Source organism: Rhinopithecus roxellana, chromosome 19 (assembly GCF_007565055.1).
Source record: "Rhinopithecus roxellana isolate Shanxi Qingling chromosome 19, ASM756505v1, whole genome shotgun sequence".
NCBI lineage: Eukaryota > Metazoa > Chordata > Mammalia > Primates > Cercopithecidae > Rhinopithecus > Rhinopithecus roxellana.
The window spans coordinates 42,056,425-42,073,191 of NC_044567.1; the positions used below are offsets into that span (position 1 = coordinate 42,056,425).

General features: G+C 46.0%; 1 protein-coding gene and 1 long non-coding RNA gene across 2 annotated transcripts; one reads left to right on the forward strand and one right to left on the reverse strand.

The window, feature by feature from the left end:
* Positions 1-447: 447 nt before the first annotated feature.
* Positions 448-9,718, reverse strand: CCL5 (C-C motif chemokine ligand 5). The gene is made up of 3 exons (XM_030924070.1): positions 9,464-9,718; positions 7,429-7,540; positions 448-969 (listed from the first exon to the last, which is right to left on the reverse strand). The coding sequence occupies exons 1-3, from the start codon at positions 9,537-9,539 to the stop codon at positions 882-884; spliced, it is 276 nt and encodes a 91-aa protein (XP_030779930.1). The 5' UTR covers positions 9,540-9,718; the 3' UTR covers positions 448-881.
* On the forward strand, positions 9,156-13,985 carry LOC115894919. The gene is made up of 3 exons (XR_004055159.1): positions 9,156-9,306; positions 13,627-13,705; positions 13,936-13,985. It is a non-coding gene; the product is annotated as an uncharacterized LOC115894919 (long non-coding RNA).
* The last annotated feature ends 2,782 nt before the right edge of the window (positions 13,986-16,767 follow it).

Here is a 16,767-nt window from a genome sequence, read left to right on the forward strand (position 1 = left end):
AGTCACTGATTAGTTTAATTGCTCTGCCTACCCATGCCCCCTTCTCAGAAAGCTTTTGTTTTCAGCCCTGTCATCCAAATCTAGGATGGATATCGGGTGTTTGCAAGCCCTGGAGCCCTGTGTGCTCAATGCTCATGGGGAAGGAGAGTTCCCCAGGAGGAAATCAAACCAAGTCAGCTTTATAGTTGCATTGAGAACTTTAATGGAAAGCCGATTTTTCATGTTTGCCGGTAAGCTCCTGTGAGGGGTTGAGATGGAAGCTTAGGAGCTCAGTGTTCTTCCCCTCCTTGCCTCTAGAGGCACGCTGACTTCCTTCCTGATCACAGAGCCCTGGCAAAGCCAAGGGGCTTCAGAGCTCAGAAACTAGAGACTTCCTTTTGACAAAGCAGTGCCTCAGAAGCTCTTCTAGGCTTTAGATGGGGAGGCTTCTTTTTTTGTTGTTGTTGTGACGGAGTCTCACTCTGTCACCCAGGCTGGAGTGAAGTGGCACAATCTCAGCTCACTGCAGCCTCCACCTCCTTGGTTCATACGATTTTTCTGCCTTAGCCTCCCCAGTAGCTGGGATTACAGGCATGCACCACCACGCCAGGCTAATTTTTGTATTTTCAGTAGAGATGGGGTTTCATCATGTTGGTCAGGCTGGTCTCAAACTCCTGACCTCAAGTGATCCACCCGCCTTGGCCGCCCAAAGTGTTGGGATTACAGGCGTGCGCCACCACGTCCAGCCTGGGGAAGGTTTTTATAACTGCTGCTGTGTGGTAGAATCTGGGCCCTTCAAGGAGGGGGTGGGGTAGGATAGTGAGGGGAAGCCTCCCAAGCTAGGACAAGAGCAAGCAGAAACAGGCGAATTTGTGTAAGTTCAGGTTCAAGGGCTCTCCATCCTAGCTCATCTCCAAAGAGTTGATGTACTCCCGAACCCATTTCTTCTCTGGGTTGGCACACACTTGGCGGTTCTTTCTGGTAACAAAGCTGTGGGAGAGAAGAGGGAGGATGAGATCTTGCCAGTACTGGGACAGTCAGTTTGGGGGATGAAGTGGATTAAGGTATAAAGGGAAATGATAATGGTATTGGGGTAGGGCATATTTGGAGCTCCATAAGATTTTATTTGTGGCTTTTAAGGAGAGGACATTTCCTCTTCTGTTGGATCAAAGGGCTCCAAGCCAGAAACAAATCTGTGTGCATTTTAACCACCTTCACACAAATATATGTAGCCTGAAAAGCTAAGAGGATATGGAGCCTTGAAACCCCGGGCTGAGCCTGCCAATCACTAGCCTTTTCTCAGCACTTCCTCTGTTCCAGGCCCTGTGCTGGGTGCTTAAGATGCAGAGAGAATAAGGTGTCCCTCAAAACTGAGTCATGGCTGAATAAGTGGGAGATGAGAAGTTCTTTTTTTTTTTTTTTTTTGAGATGGAGTCTTGCTGTCTTGCCCAGGCTGGAGTGCAGTGGCACAATCTCGGCTCACTGCAACCTTCGCCTCCCGGGTTCAAGCGATTCTCCTGCCTCAACCTCCCAAGTAACTGGGACTACTGGCGCCCACCACCATGCCCAGCTAATTTTTGTATTTTTAGTAGAGATGGGGTTTTACCATGTTGACCAGGATGGTCTCAAACTCCTAACCTCAGGTGATCCACCCACCTTGGCCTCCCAAAGTTTTGGGATTACAGGTGTGAGACACCGTGCCCGGCCTTTTTTTTTTTGAGACGGAGTCTCTGTCATCCAGGCTGGAGTGCAGTGGTGCAATCTTGGCTCACTGCAATCTCCGCCTCCCGGGTTCACACCATTCTCCTGCCTCAGCCTCCTGAGTAGTTGGGACTACAGGCACCCGCCACTATGCCTGGGCTAATTTTTTGTATTTTTAGTAGAGACGGTTTCACCATGTTAGCCAGGATGGTCTTGATCTCCTGACTTCGTGATCCACCTGCCTCGGCCTCCCAAAGTGCTGGGATTACAGGCATGAGCCACCGCCCCTGGCCGAGAAGTTCTTGAAAGAACATCTGATTTGGCTTTAGACAACGCAGTGCCTGGCACACTCAACAAATGAATACATCTATGCATGGGTGGGCATGAAAGAAGGGCGTGACCTTGAGTCTTCATTTCACCATTTATTAGTTTGATCATTTTGGGCAAATCACTTAAAGCCTCTGAGTCTATTTGCTTAGCTCTGAAATGTAGATAGAAATAATTCTTTGCACAATTACTGTGAAGCTCAAAGGATAATATGTATGAATAAGTTTGGAAAAATACCATTCATGTGTTGTTACTAGAATGCTCTGCAACTTCTGCTTTAGGGTGGATGAGAGCAACATGAGACTAAAAGTCCTGGTACTAGACATTGTGGCTCAGGGGAGTTGAGGGCCATGAGATAATGGCACTGTCAAAGCACTTCCACCAAGTAACCAGCGAGAATGTGGAGGCCTATGAAAATCAGAGGCCTTATCTCTATAGGCATTGATGATAAAGCTGAAAATGTAAAAGTTGGGGGTCATGAAGGTCAGTCCAGCTGCCTGCCTCACCTGTCTGCTGGGAGACTGATTCTACCTGTGGGAGACCTTGGGCCTTGCTAGCAGTGCTGCCAATTAACACGTTACTTTAGGGTCAGTCCTGCCTAGTTACCCTTTCCCATTTTGGCTTTTCCTTTAGGATTTTTTTTATTATTTGAAATTTGAACATTGATTTTACTTAAGTTCAAATACTGGATATGTTATTTTAGAGGTTCTCATAGGAAGAAATTCAACTATTTACTGTGCAGCCATCCAGAAGTTTGTTTGTTTGTTTGTTTATATTTTTGAGACAGGATCTCACTGTCACCCAGGCTGGAGTATAGTGACATAAACACAACTCACTGCAGCCTCAACCTCCTGGGCTCAAGTGATTCTCTCACCTTAGCCTCCTGAGTAGCTGGGACCACAGGTGTACACCATCACACGTGGTTAATTTTTTAAAAATTATTTTTGTAGAGACAAGTTCTCACCATGTTGCCCAGGCTGGTCTCAAATTCCTGGGCTCAAGCCATCCTCCTACCTCAATCTCCGAAAACGTTGGTATTACAGGGGTAAGCCACTATGCCTGGCCAGAAGTTTATTTTATTTTTTATTTTTGAAATGGAGTTTTGCTCTTATTGCCCAGGCTGGAGTGCAGTGGCACAATCTCAGCTCGCTGCAACCTTCGCCTCCCAGGTTCAAGCGATTCTCCTGCCTCAGCCTCCTGAGTAGCTGGGATTAAAGGTGCGCACCACCATGCCCAGCTGATGTTTTTGTATTTTTAGTAGAGACAGGGTTTCATCCTGTTGACCAGGCTGGTCTTGAACTCCTGACCTCAGGTGACCACCCACGTCAGCCTCCCAAAGTACAGGGATCACAGGCGTGAGCCACTGTGTCCAGCTAGAAGTTTATTTTTTAACTCTTATTGACCCACACAGTATGCCACATGATTACATGGCATAACAAAGGAATTATATATCTCAAACAACACAGAAATTCCACCTTTGCTTTTGTGATTGCTATCACATTAAAAAAAATAGAAATGTATTCTCTAGATGGAAATATTATTCCCAAATATGTTCTGTTGTGCTATGTACCCACCTTATTTAAATATTTCATCACTTATTCATTCTTTGGTTTAATATTTTCATTCTTTCTATATGCATGTATCGGTGTATCTGTCAAAGTCACTATCTCTTGTGGTTCTCCTGATTCTGTGCCTAAGAGCATGAAATTTTTTTTTAAATCGTGGTAAAATATTCATAACGTAAAATTTACCATCTTAACCATTTTTGGATGTGTCCTGCACATTCTTAAGCCTAAAATGTTTTCAGACAAAGTGAAGCCTTAGATTGTCTGGTGAGAATGAGGATTTCTTGGTTTCTCTTTGGGTTTCCCTTTTCCCAGCCTCATTCAGAGCCACTTGACCATCTCTTTTTCTCCCACCCTGGTGTGCAGAGATAAGAAAGGGAGCAGAAGCAGTATTCTGGCCTCTCATACTTCCTAGAGTTTGTGTTCTTATTTAGGGTGGTGTGAGAGTTTCAGACCCAGACCTTGCCCTTGTTCAGCCAGGAGTCATACAGGAAATCCTGCCAGACTTGCTATCACTCTCTCTTTGGCATCCTTGACCTGTGACTAGGAAATTTAAAAGCCAGGAAATCAATACCTGAGGTGAGGGTAGCTCAGGCCTCCATTTCCTGCCCCCAACCTCCCCGCAGATTGTGACCTCGAAGAACAGCCCCTCCTTGCCAAGTCTTCCCTTGTTACCTCCATTTTTAGCACCCTCTGCTTGCCTGACTTCCTCCTTCTGCCTGCCCCTTAAGAGTGGATGTTCTCAAAGCTGCTGCCCTTTTCTCTTCTTTGTGTTTTTTCCTAAGTATCTGGCCCTGGGCCTGGCACACAGTTGATGCTTAATGGATGTTTATTGAATGAGTAAGTGAATGAATGAATTGCATTCATTCCTTAAGTTTCACCTGTTACTTTAGTGCATGCAATAATGCATTTAGATGATGATGATAATAATAAGCTAATATTTATGCACCTACTGTGTGCCAGAGCATATTCTAAGCATTTTCATCTTACTGTGACCCAGTGGGGGAAGTACTTCTATTACCCTATTTTGTAGAGGAGGAAATTGGGGTTCCGAGAGGTTAATTGAAAGGCCTACATTCAGCAAGTGTCATAGCTGGAGTCCTAACAAAGCAAACTAGCTCTAGAGCCAATACTCACCAAGGCAGGCTGCATTGCCTTTTTAAAGTTGGGATACCCCTTTTTCCTACAAAAGAATGTCATATTTTCAGCCCTAACACCATTTCCTCAGCTACCAACCCTTTATTTCACCGTCACCACTGGATATATCCACAGGGTTATCTTGCTGGCACCTTAGCTCTTTCCTCTTTAAACAGCTCTTCCACAAGGCTTAAGATGGTTCTACATTTCTCCAGCCAGAGGTGGAAACCTCAGTGTCATCCTCCACCCCCATCTTTCTCCCTTGATCTTGACCTCAAATCACCTGTAGGGCTTGCAAATTCCACCTTTGAAGGTTTCAAAGGTGTCTGTCTTTGAAACCTCCTGTTTCTCCTTTCCTTCAGGCACTGTTCAGGTTCCAATGCTACTCACATGGAAAACAACAGTAGCCGCTAAACTGGACTCCTGTTTTCTCAGCTTTCCCTGTTCTAGCTCATTTTACACTTGACAGCTCTAGCACTTTTGCTGCATTTTCCTGACATTCTGTGCTTTCCTACATGGAGACTCTACATTAACCAAAGTAGAATCCTGGGGGACAGTCCCTCTTCCTGATATATCCCATTCCCCAGGCTTTTCTCTGCCGGGCCAAATCTCTCCTCAGACAGCACTATTTGCAGCAAACCTGTAAATCCCTGAAGCTGAATGTGTTCCCTCTCTCTTTCCCTTGTCATGTTTTTTTGCTGGGTACTCTAGTCATTGCTGTGTCTGTCTTGCCCCTCTTATTAGACTATGAGCCCCATAAGGTTGGGCTGGGACAGTGGCTTTAGTAATCTGTGTCTGCCCATAGTATGTGCTCAGGGAAGGATTTTCTTCTTTTGAAAAATATTTGTTTTCAGAAATAAAATTAGTAGTTGTTAAATATTACCACTATACTTCAAAAGATTCATCAGACCCAAAGTCTGTCTTTGAATACCTCTAACTTTGCCAGTGTCATAAAAATTTTTGCATTAAAAAACTTCACCCTGGCTGGGCACGGTGGTTCACTCCTGTAATCCTAGCACTTTGGGAGGCCGGGCTGGACAGATCACTTGAGCTCAGAAGTTCAAGACCAGCCTGGCCAACATGGTGAAACCCCATCTCCACAAAAATTACAAAAGTTAGCTGGGCGTGGTGATGCGTGCCTGTAATCCCAGCTACTTGGGAGGCTGAGGCAGGAGAATTGCTTGAACCCAGGAGGCAGAGGATGCAGTGAGCTGAGATCACACCATTGCACTCCCCCCTGGGCAACAGAGTGAGTGAGACTCTGTCTCAAAACAAAAACAAAAACAAAAACTTCACTCTTATATAGGAAACTTCAGGATTGCACCATTTTCATTTTTGAAGTCTCTACCATATATTTCTTAAGCAATTGTCACTAATGACTTTGCTATAGCAGAAAGAGGAGGCTCTAGAGATGGGCTTCATCCCTCATTTACTGTGCAGCCTTGGCTAAGTCAATAAACCTCTCTGAATCTTAGTTTTAGTTACTTTTTTTTTTTTTTTTTTGAGCTGGAGTCTCGCTCTGTCGCCGGGGCTGGATTGCAGTGGCCGGATCTCAGCTCACTGCAAGCTCCGCCTCCCGGGTTCACGCCATTCTCCTGCCTCAGCCTCCCGAGTAGCTGGGACTACAGGCGCCCGCCACCTCGCCCGGCTCGTTTTTTGTATTTTTTTAGTAGAGACGGGGTTTCACTGTGTTAGCCAGGATGGTCTTGATCTCCTGACCTCGTGATCCGCCCGTCTCGGCCTCCCAAAGTGCTGGGATTACAGGCTTGAGCCACCGCGCCCGGCCCTGAATCTTAGTTTTAATACCTGAAACATGGAGAGAATTATGCATACTCGTCAGAGCTAAGTGTAATTTAAAGATCATGCACATAAGCCATTTGACACATAGTAGGCATTTCCTATATAGTAGGGTTTATTATATTTTTCCAAATATACTAGCTTGCATATTTAAAGGTGAATCTTATTTCCTTATTTCTTCTTTGATGGATGGCTTTTTTTTTTTTTATTTGACTGCAATTATAGATCCCTGACCTCTGACCTCTCCTCCCTAGTTCCTCTGAGGTTTAGGTGGATTTGATTGGGTGTGAAATATGGGGGACAGTAGGGTTCTTCACTTAAGGGGGATGACTGACTTGATCTTCCCCACACAGGAGCATTCCAGACCGTGTTGAAGTAGAGGCCACACTAGTAAAGATTGGAGTCCTAGGCCGGGCACGGTGGCTCACACCTGTAATCTTAGCACTTTGGGAGGCCAAGGTGGGTGGATCACGAGGTCAGGAGATCGAGACCATCCTGGCTAACACGATGAAACCCCGTCTCTACTAAAAATACAAAAAACTAGCCGGGCGAGGTGGCGGGCCCCTGTAGTCCCAGCTACTTGGGAGGCTGAGGCAGGAGAATGGCGTGAACCCAGGAGGTGGAGCTTGCAGTGAGCCGAGATCGCGCCACTGCACTCCAGCCTGGGGGCAGAGTCAGACTCCGTCTCAAAAAAAAAAAAAAAAAAGATTGGAGTCCTAGGAACATGGTCCATCAGAGTGGGCAGGATTCTCTAAGGACAGCTTGTCTAGTCTTTTTTCATGACAGCAGGGGACCCTGAGGCTAGAAATGGAGGAACTGTGGCTGCTTGCAGCTGGAGGATGCGTGGGAGTGGGTAGGGCATCCTCTCAGAGGACTCCTGGGGGAACAGCCTCTGGGAGGGCTCCATGGGGCTGAGACTCACACGACTGCTGGGTTGGAGCACTTGCCACTGGTGTAGAAATACTCCTTGATGTGGGCACGGGGCAGTGGGCGGGCAATGTAGGCAAAGCAGCAGGGTGTGGTGTCTGAGGCATCTGGAAGAGGAAAGGAAGGAGGGAGACCCTTTTATTCATTGCTACTGCACACTGGACATTGTGCTGGACACTTTGTATGATTTATTTAGAAAGAACTGTTATCTTCCTTGACAGAAACTGAGGCTCAGAGAGGTAAAGTCACTTGGCCATGGATAAACAGTGGCAGAGTGGGGATTCCAATCCCTCATCTAATCCTTGAGCCAAGCTTGTATCCACTCCTCTACACCATAACCCTCTGCCCTTGGCTCTCAGGGCCTCCTCCTGGCTTGTCCTGGGTCCTCTGGCCTCATTCTTGCCCTTCCAGAATCCTCAATGGATTCAGAACTTGGTTTCTTTGAGACTTGGGGCAGGTTGTGGGGAGGCTTCCAAAGCTCAGGCTCCATGACTCAGCCAGGATCCTAAGAGGGGCCTGGAGATGCATATTGTATCTTGAGAGCTCCTGTTGAGCTTCAGTGAGAAGGGCTCTCAACAGAGAACTTCTTGTTCGTCAGTTAATTCAAGATCACGCTGGGAAGCATCAGTTGCCACTTCCCAGCAGAGGAGTAGTTTTTATCTTCCCAGCGAGATGGAACCAGGTTTGAATATCAGTCTCCCCATTTCCTAGCTCTGTGCCTGCCCATGGACAAGTTACTTAACCTCTCTGTTTTCTCATCTATAAGTCAAGGACAGCTACTCAAAGAAGAGTTGTAGGTATTAAATAAGATGTACAAAAATTGGCCAGGCACGGTGGCTCACGCCTGTAATCCCAGTGCTTTGGGAGGCCGAGGAGGGCGGATCACGAGGTCAGGAGATCGAGACCATCCTGGCTAACATGGTGAAGCCCCGTGTCCACTAAAAAATATAAAACATTAGCCAGGCATGGTGGTGGGCACCTGTAGTCCCAGCTACTCCGGAGGCTGAGGCAGGAGAATGGCGTGAACCCGGGAGGCAGAGCTTGCAGTGAGCCGAGATCGTGCCACTGCACTCCAGCCTGGGTGACAGAGCGAAGACTCCATCTCAAAAAAAAAAAAAAAAGAAAGAAAAAGAAAAAATATGTAAAACAATCAGCACAATGCCTGATCCAGAGTAGCCATTTAATTAGCTTTCATTATCTTCTCTTTGTTTTTATTTGTTTTTTAAATGTATTCACTCTAATAAAGCCACATACCCTCTCATAAGCCATTTTTTTACATTTATGAAATGAGAGAGAATATGGCTATCTCAGGGTCTTAGGAAGTTTTAGTTTAGTTAAATTTCTTTTTTTTTTTTTTTTTTTTTTTTGAGACGGAGTCTCACTCTGTCACCCAGGCTGGAGTGCAGTGGCCGGATCTCAGCTCACTGCAAGCTCCGCCTCCCGGGTTTACGCCATTCTCCTGCCTCAGCCTCCCTAGTAGCTGGGACTACAGGCGTCCGCCACCACGCCTGGCTAGTTTTTTGTATTTTTTTAGTAGAGACGGGGTTTCACCGTGTTAGCCAGGATGGTCTCGATCTCCTGACCTCGTGATCCGCCTGTCTCGGCCTCCCAAAGTGCTGGGATTACAGGCTTGAGCCACCGCGCCCGGCCGTTTAGTTAAATTTCTTAGAAACCCTGCTGCTGACAGGCATGAGTCAGTCGTGTTTCAAAGTCAGTGTGAGCTACTCATGACTACTAATCTCCCCAACATGAGTCCACACTCAGTGAACTCCTGTAGGCCTTGGGGGTATAGACCTTGAAGACAGGAAAACTGATTAGGAGATCCCTGCCATGAAGCAGCACAGAAACCCCTCAAGGACAACAGGACATCTGGGTACGACAATCCACAAGAATGTAAATAATGGGGTTCAGACAATATTCATGCTACAGTTGAAAAGAGGGCAAGGTCTGAGACAGTCATTGGGATGGGGTGGGCATTCTAGGCAGAGGATCCGACTCCACAGGCTGTGGTGGTCAAGACCAGGACTTACATGGGGAGGCAGATGCAGGAGCGCAGAGGGCTGTAGTAACGAGGATGACAGCGAGGGCGGCCACGGAGACCTTCATGGTACCTGTGGGAGAGGCTGTGGGAGGTCCACGTGCTGTCACAGGATCCTCTGCAGGAATCCTCTGCAGCTCAGGCTGGCTCTTTATAGGGCCAGTTGAGGGGTACCCCCTAAGGGGAGTTTCCAAAATAGCAACCAAGCATTGGCCGGTATCATAAGTGAAATTGCACAAAATGGAAAAGAAAACTGAAAGAGCCTCCGGAAATTCGAGTCTCTGTCTCCCCCTCACTGCCCTCTCATCTAGAGTGAGCTCATCAGTTTCCCCTTTGACCAAGCACCAATGGTGGAAACATTTCTCTGCTGACATCCTTAGTTTTACCTTTCAGGGAAGGGGTCCTCCTCAGAGAGCAGTAAGCTGCTTCCTTGGGGACAAGGAGAGGCAGTTAGAACAGGATCATAAGTCACTAAGTCTTTATTACTCACTGAGTCACTGAGTCTTCAAAGTTCCTGCTTATTCATTACAGATCTTATCTCGTTTCCCTCATCCATGGAAGGATGTTATTTATAAGGTGTTTTATTGAGGAGGGTGCTCTGGATACAGAGTCCCCAAAGGAGGTGAGCACACTCACACTGTACATTGAGGCAGTTGATCTGAGCTGGGCATTGGGGACCTTTTCACCAGATATGAGTCGGAATGAGTCCTCTTGTGGGAATTTCTTGCTTTCATCCTGGCCATAGGGTCTCTCCCATTTATTTGCTAAGTGACCTTTGGGAAAAGTGCTTAATGTCTTTGAGTTCTATTTCCTTGTTTATAAAGTAGAATAATTGATTAGAGACTTGTCGAGAAGCAGAGAGAGAGGGAGAAAGATCTCTTACAGCATACTCTACCATTATTGGCTACCATTTACTGAGGCTTATCTGTGACAGCCACTATTCTACCGGCTTAGCGTGTGTCAACTCGTTTACTATTATTATCCCCATTTTATGAATGAGGAAACTCAATATAATACTGGGATCCCATCTCACTGAAGGCCTTCTTGGGCACAAAAGTTACAGAATATAAAAGCTTCAAAGGACTTTAGGGATCCATTTTTTTCCATGTTCTTCAGTTGCACAAGAGGAAATCAAGGCCCAGTGAGCAGGAGTGACTTGCTAAGAACACACAGCAAATGAATGACAGAGATCATTCATCAGAATGATCAGAACCCAGTTGCCCTCACTCCCACTTCGGTGCTCCGTCCATTAAGTACTGCCCAACATTAAAGGGTTTGTGGTTAGGAGTATCCTCAAAACTGAACCCATGTGGAACTTCTGGATTAGAGCCGGGGTCCTTATTCCATTCCAAAGAACTGGATACAGTAAGTCTTTATCAATTCCTATTTTAGTAGTTAACAATTAGCAACAATTTGATCTGGGCTAGGCTGAAATTGGCATCTGAATTATTATTATAATTATAATTATTATTATTTTTGAGATGGCGTCTTGCTCTGTCACCCAGGCTGGAGTGCTGTGGCATGATCTCGGCTCACTGCAAGCTCTGCCTCCTGGGTTCATGCCATTCTTCTGCCTCAGCCTCCTGAGTAGCTGGGACTACAGGCGCCCGCCACCATGCCCGGCTAATTTTTTTGTATTTTTAGTAGAGACAGAGTTTCACCGTGTTAGCCAGGATAGTCTCCATCTCCTGCCCTCGTGATCTACCCGCCTTGGCCTCCCAAAGTGCTGGGATTACAGCCGTGAGCCACTGCGCCTGGCCGGCATCCGAATTATTTAAAAGTGTTTATTGAGAATGACAAAAGCAAAATAAACAAAATGTAACCCTCTACTGAGATCACTTTCTGTTAGCTACTCTCACACTTGTAACATGGTGGTTGAGGGTGACTAAATCATCCAGAATGGGAAGACTTAGTCACATTTCTTCCTCACGATGACTTTGAGGCAGAGTGGTTATTATTCTTATTTGACCAAAGAGGAAACTAAGCTTCAGAACAGACAGCATCTTCAAGCTCAGGCAGCTGATAAGTGGGATTTGAAGGCAGGTGTTTCTGATGACCATGCCCCAGCTCTGACCAGTGAATCACATCAATAAGGCAGTTAACAGTTATCAAGGCCTTTCTAGGTTTCAGCTGCTATTCCAAGCTTTTTTTTTTTTTTTTTTTTTTGAGACAGAGTCTCACTCTGTTGATCAGGCTGAAGTGCGGTGGTGCGATCTCGGCTCGCTGCACCCTCAGCCTCCCAAGTTCAAGCAATTCTCCTGCCTCTTGAGTAGCTGGGATTACAGGCATCGCCACTATGCCTGGCTAATTTTTGTATCTTTAGTAGAGACAGAGTTTCACCATGTTGGCCAGGCTGGTCTTGAACTCCTGATCTTGGCTTTCCAAGGTGCTGGGATTACAGACGCGAGCCACCATGCAGGCCTTGTTCCAAGCTCTTTACAACAATCCTCTCATACCTTCCTTACAGCTCAATCAATTAACAATGGAAACATAATTTTGGAAAGTATGGCCATCTCATTTAAAGAAACAAATTGCAAGCACTTTAGAAACATTCATCCAGCCACATAAAAATGTTCTACCAATTGTTTCCTTCACAAAGCAGTGTTAGGTCTAAGGTAAGTTGCCAAACATGTGAGAGGTTCTGGAAAAGGCAGTGGGTTAAGAGCAGGGACTTGGCAGTTTCTCCTCTTCATTGGCCAGGTGGCCTCAGGTAAGTTATTAATAATCTCTCTGGTCTCAGTTTCCTTACCTATAAATCAGTGATAATAATAATAGTCCCTCACACAACTGTTAAGACAATTAAGTCCCTATAAATGTTCTCTTGCTTGCAAAGCTCTTAGTGCAACATCTGACACATGTTGTTAAGTACTTAATAACACTGGCTGTTATTATCATGCTATCATTAAGAGTAAGATGTCAGTGCCTTTAAGGATATTCTGTAATTTATGCTTTTCAGCAGTCTAAACTAAACCCCCAGTCAATATTACAAAAAATCTTTATTTATTTATTACAAAAAGTCTTTTTTTTTTTTTTTTTTCGGAGACGGAGTCTCGCTCTGTCGCCCAGGCTGGAGTGCAGTGACACGATCTCGGCTCACTGCAAGCTCCACCTCCCGGGTTCACGCCATTCTCCTGCCTCAGCCTCCCAAGTAGCTGGGACTACAGGCGCCCGCCACCACACCTGGCTAATATTTTGTATTTTTAGTAGAGACGGGGATTTCACTGTGTTAGCCAGGATGGTCTCGATCTCCTGACCTCGTGATCCGCCCACCTCGGCTTCCCAAAGTGCTGGGATTACAGGCGTGAACCACCGCGCCCGGCCTTTTTTTTTTTTTTTTTTTTTTTTTTTTTTTAAGATGGATCACCCAGACTGGAGTGCAGTGGTGCGATCTTGGCTCACTGCAAGCTCCACCTCCCGGGTTCATGCCATTCTCCTGCCTCAGCCTCCCGAGTAGCTGGGACTACAGGTGCCCGCCACCACGCCCAGCTAATTTTTTGTATTTTTAGTAGAGACGGGGGTTTCACTGTGTCAGCCAGGATGGTCTCGATCTCCTGACCTGGTGATCCACCTGCCTTGGACTCCCAAAGTGCTGGGATTACAGGTATGAGCCACCGCACTTGGCCACAAAAAGTCTTTTTTAAAACAGATGGGTAGGCCGGGCGCGGTGGCTCAAGCCTGTAATCCCAGCACTTTGGGAGGCCGAGACGGGCGGATCACGAGGTCAGGAGATCGAGACCATCCTGGCTAACACGGTGAAACCCCGTCTCTACTAAAAAATACAAAAAAACTAGCCGGGCGAGGTGGCGGGCGCCTGTCGTCCCAGCTACTCGGGAGGCTGAGGCAGGAGAATGGCATGAACCCGGGAGGCGGAGCTTGCCGTGAGCTGAGATCCGGCCACTGCACTCCAGCCTGGGCGACAGAGCGAGACTCTGTCTCAAAAAAAAAAAAAAAACAGATGGGTCATTGAGGCTTAGAGAGGTTGAGTGACTAGCTTATAGTCACAGCCTACAGTAGTAGAGTTCAACATTGAACCCATGTCTGGGTTCATGGACTTTCTACCACACTTCATTGTTTCTAGAGAAAAATCATAAAACGATTGCCAAGGCTCAGTTTTCTCCTGTGAGCTCAATTTCTGTTTTCTTTCCTTGATTTCAGTTTCCCTCTTTAAGGAAGAAAAGAAGATGTTTTCCTGGATACCAGATATGCTGAGTTGGGACACGAGCTAAGGACAGAGGTGAGGAAACCCGCAGACAACACCGACATGCTCCTCATCTTTAAATCCCAGCAAACCTTTCCACTGTGTGTGTGTGTATGTGTATCTGTGTGTAAGTGGTGGTGGGACGGGGTGGGTGGGTAGGATGGTGGGATGTTGGGATTGCTGAGTGGGAATAGGCAGTGGGAATGTCAAGAGTACTTTTGTTGTTGTTGTTGTTGTTTGAGACAGGATCTCACTCTGTTCCCCAGGCTGGAATGCAGTTGCTGATCACCTGCAGGCTTGAACTCCAGGGTTCAAGAGATCCTCCTACTTCAGCCTGCTGAGCAGCTGGGACTACAGGTGTGCACCACCATGCTGGGCTAATGTGAGACAGAGTCTGGCTTTGTTGCCCAGGCTGGAGTGCAGTGGCGCGATCTTGGCTCACTGCAAGCTCCGCCTCCTGGGTTCACGCCATTCTCCTGCCTCAGCCTCCCGAGTAGCTGGGACTACAGGCGCCCGCCACCTCGCCCGGCTACTTTTTTGTATTTTTAGTAGAGACAGGGTTTTACTGTGTTAGCCTGGATGGTCTCGATCTCCTGCCTTCGTGATCCACCCGCTTCAGCCTCCCAGAGTGCTGGGATTACAGGTGTGAGCCACCATACCCAGGCTTTTTTTTTTTTTTTGAGACAGAGTATTGCTCTGTCACCCAGGCTGGAGTGCAGTGACACGATCTCGGCTCACTGCAAGCTCCGCCTCCCTGATTCACACCATTCTCCTGTCTCAGCTTCCCAAGTAGCTGGGACTACAGGCACCCACCACAATGCCTGGCTAATTTTTTGTATTTGTGGTAGAGATGGGGTTTCACCATGTTAGCCAGGTTGGTCTTGATATCCTGACCTTGTGATCCGCCCGTCTCGACCTCTCAAAGTGCTGGGATTATAGGCATGAGCCACTGCACCATACTGGGCTAATTTGTAAATTTTTTTATAGATGGGATCTTGCCATGTTGCCCAGGCTGGTCTCGAAGTCCTGGCTTCAAGCAATCCTTCCACCTTGGCCTCCCAAAGTGCTGGGGTTGTAGGTATGAACCACCACACCCAGCCATGGGAGTATTTTTCTTCCCTTTCAGTGATTCCAATAGATTGTGAGGAGCACAGGAGGGAGGAGAATCTAATTTTTATTTCATTTCTACCATTCATTTTCTCCTATGCAAAATCAAGGTTTGGGCTTGATGGGCTATCTTCAATTTTTTCTCTGGTGCTAATGTACTGATTCCATGTATAAGCAAATTAGAGAGCCCACGTAAACAGTATGGTGCCTGGTACAGGGTGGGTGTTCAATGAATGGCAACTATCATTATTATTCACCCAGCACATTATATTCCTGAAAACCAGGAACTCCTTCCTGTCTGACCCACAGTAGTGGTGGGGAGGATCAAGGGCAATAATGATCATGGATGTGCTTAGGAGACGTAAGGTGAGGTATACCAGTACACCATCATGGAGCAGTCGCTGCTCTCCCTGTGCCTTCAGTGTGCTTGGTCTGTACCCCTCAGTCATTCCTTACCCACTCTACAGATTTTACTGAGAATTGCTGTGAGCTGGGCACCGTTCTAGGCACTGCAGGCACCATGGCTAGTAAGACAGGCAAAGACCTGCCATCTGGAGCTTGTTTGGGTATAGGGTAGGGGGACGGGGAGAAGGGAGATAAACAATAAACAAGTAAATTTACACTCTTTCATTGTGAATCATCTTTTCACTGGTCTTGTCTTAACTCCATGAAAACAGTGACAGTGTCCTGTGTGTTTTCTATTTATTTGTATTCTCCACCTGCTTTCCAATAAATATCTTAGATATGTTGTTAAATCACTGCTGATTAAGTCATATTAACTTCTTGTAGCATCTTGATTAAATGGGCTCTCTAGAGTCAGACTGCTAGGTTCAAAATCCAGCTTTATGACTTATTATTTATTCATGTTTAATAATAACTATTTTTAATAAACATATTTACAACATGCCATTTTGATATACATATACATAGTGAAATGATTATTGCAGTTAAACAAATTAATGTATCCATCTCTTCATACAGTTACCGCTATTTTTGTGTGTGTGGTAAGAGCACCTGAAATCTCTTCTCTCAGAAAATTTCCAGTATTCGGCCGGGTGCGGTGGCTCATGCCTGTAATTCCAGCACTTTGGGAGGCCGAGGCGGGTGGATTACCTGAGGTCAGGAGTTTGAGACCAGCCTGGTCAATATGGTGAAACCCCGTCTCTACAAAAAATACAAAAATTATCCAGCCATGGTGGCACACGCCTGTAATCCCAGCTACTCAGGAGGCTGAGGCAGGAGAATTGCTTGAGCCAGGGAGACGCAGGTTGCAGTGAGCCGAGATTGTGCCACTGCACTCCAGCCTGGCCGACAGGGAAAGACTCTTGTCTCCAAAAAAAAAAAAAAAGAAAATTTCCAGTATTCAATACAATATTATTAACTATACAGTAGTCCTCCCTTATCTATATTTTGGTTATTCTGGTTTTGCTTACTGCGGTTTCAGTTACTCTTGGTCAACCATGGTCAGAAAATATTAAATGGAAAATTCCAGATATAAACATTTATATAACTTTTATTACAGTACATTGTTATAATTGTTCTATTTTGTTATTGTTGTTAATCTCTTACTGTGCCTAATTTATAAAGTTTATCATAGGTAGTATAGGAAAAAACACATAATGTAATAGTATATAACAGGCACTGTCCATGGTTGCAGGCATCCATTGGGGGTCTTGGAATATCCACCACAGATAAAGGGGCACTGCTGCAGTCCTCATGCTGCACATTTGATTCTACATAACCACAACTTTGTGCCCTTTGAGCAGAATCTCCCAATTTCTCTTACAGCCCCACCACTGGTAGCCGAAGTTCTACTCTTTGCTTCCATGTATTTGACTTTTTTTGATTCCACATGTGAGATCGTGTAGTATTTTCCTTTCTGTGTCTGCCTTGCTATTATTAATGATGACTTTGAACAAGTTGCTTACTTTCTCTGGGCCTAAATTTCTTCATCTGTAAAGTAAGATATTGAACCTAACCTGTTTGGGGCA

Excerpts from the sequence above, each read along its gene's own strand:
- CCL5 (XM_030924070.1), bottom strand. The coding sequence starts at position 9,539 with ATGAAGGTCTCCGTGGCCGCCCTCGCTGTCATCCTCGTTACTACAGCC. Across the intron at positions 7,541-9,463 it reads TCCTGCATCTGCCTCCCCAT|ATGCCTCAGACACCACACCC; the intron begins GTAAGTCCTGGT and ends TTCCTCTTCCAG. Across the intron at positions 970-7,428 it reads TGCTCCAACCCAGCAGTCGT|CTTTGTTACCAGAAAGAACC; the intron begins GTGAGTCTCAGC and ends TCTCTCCCACAG.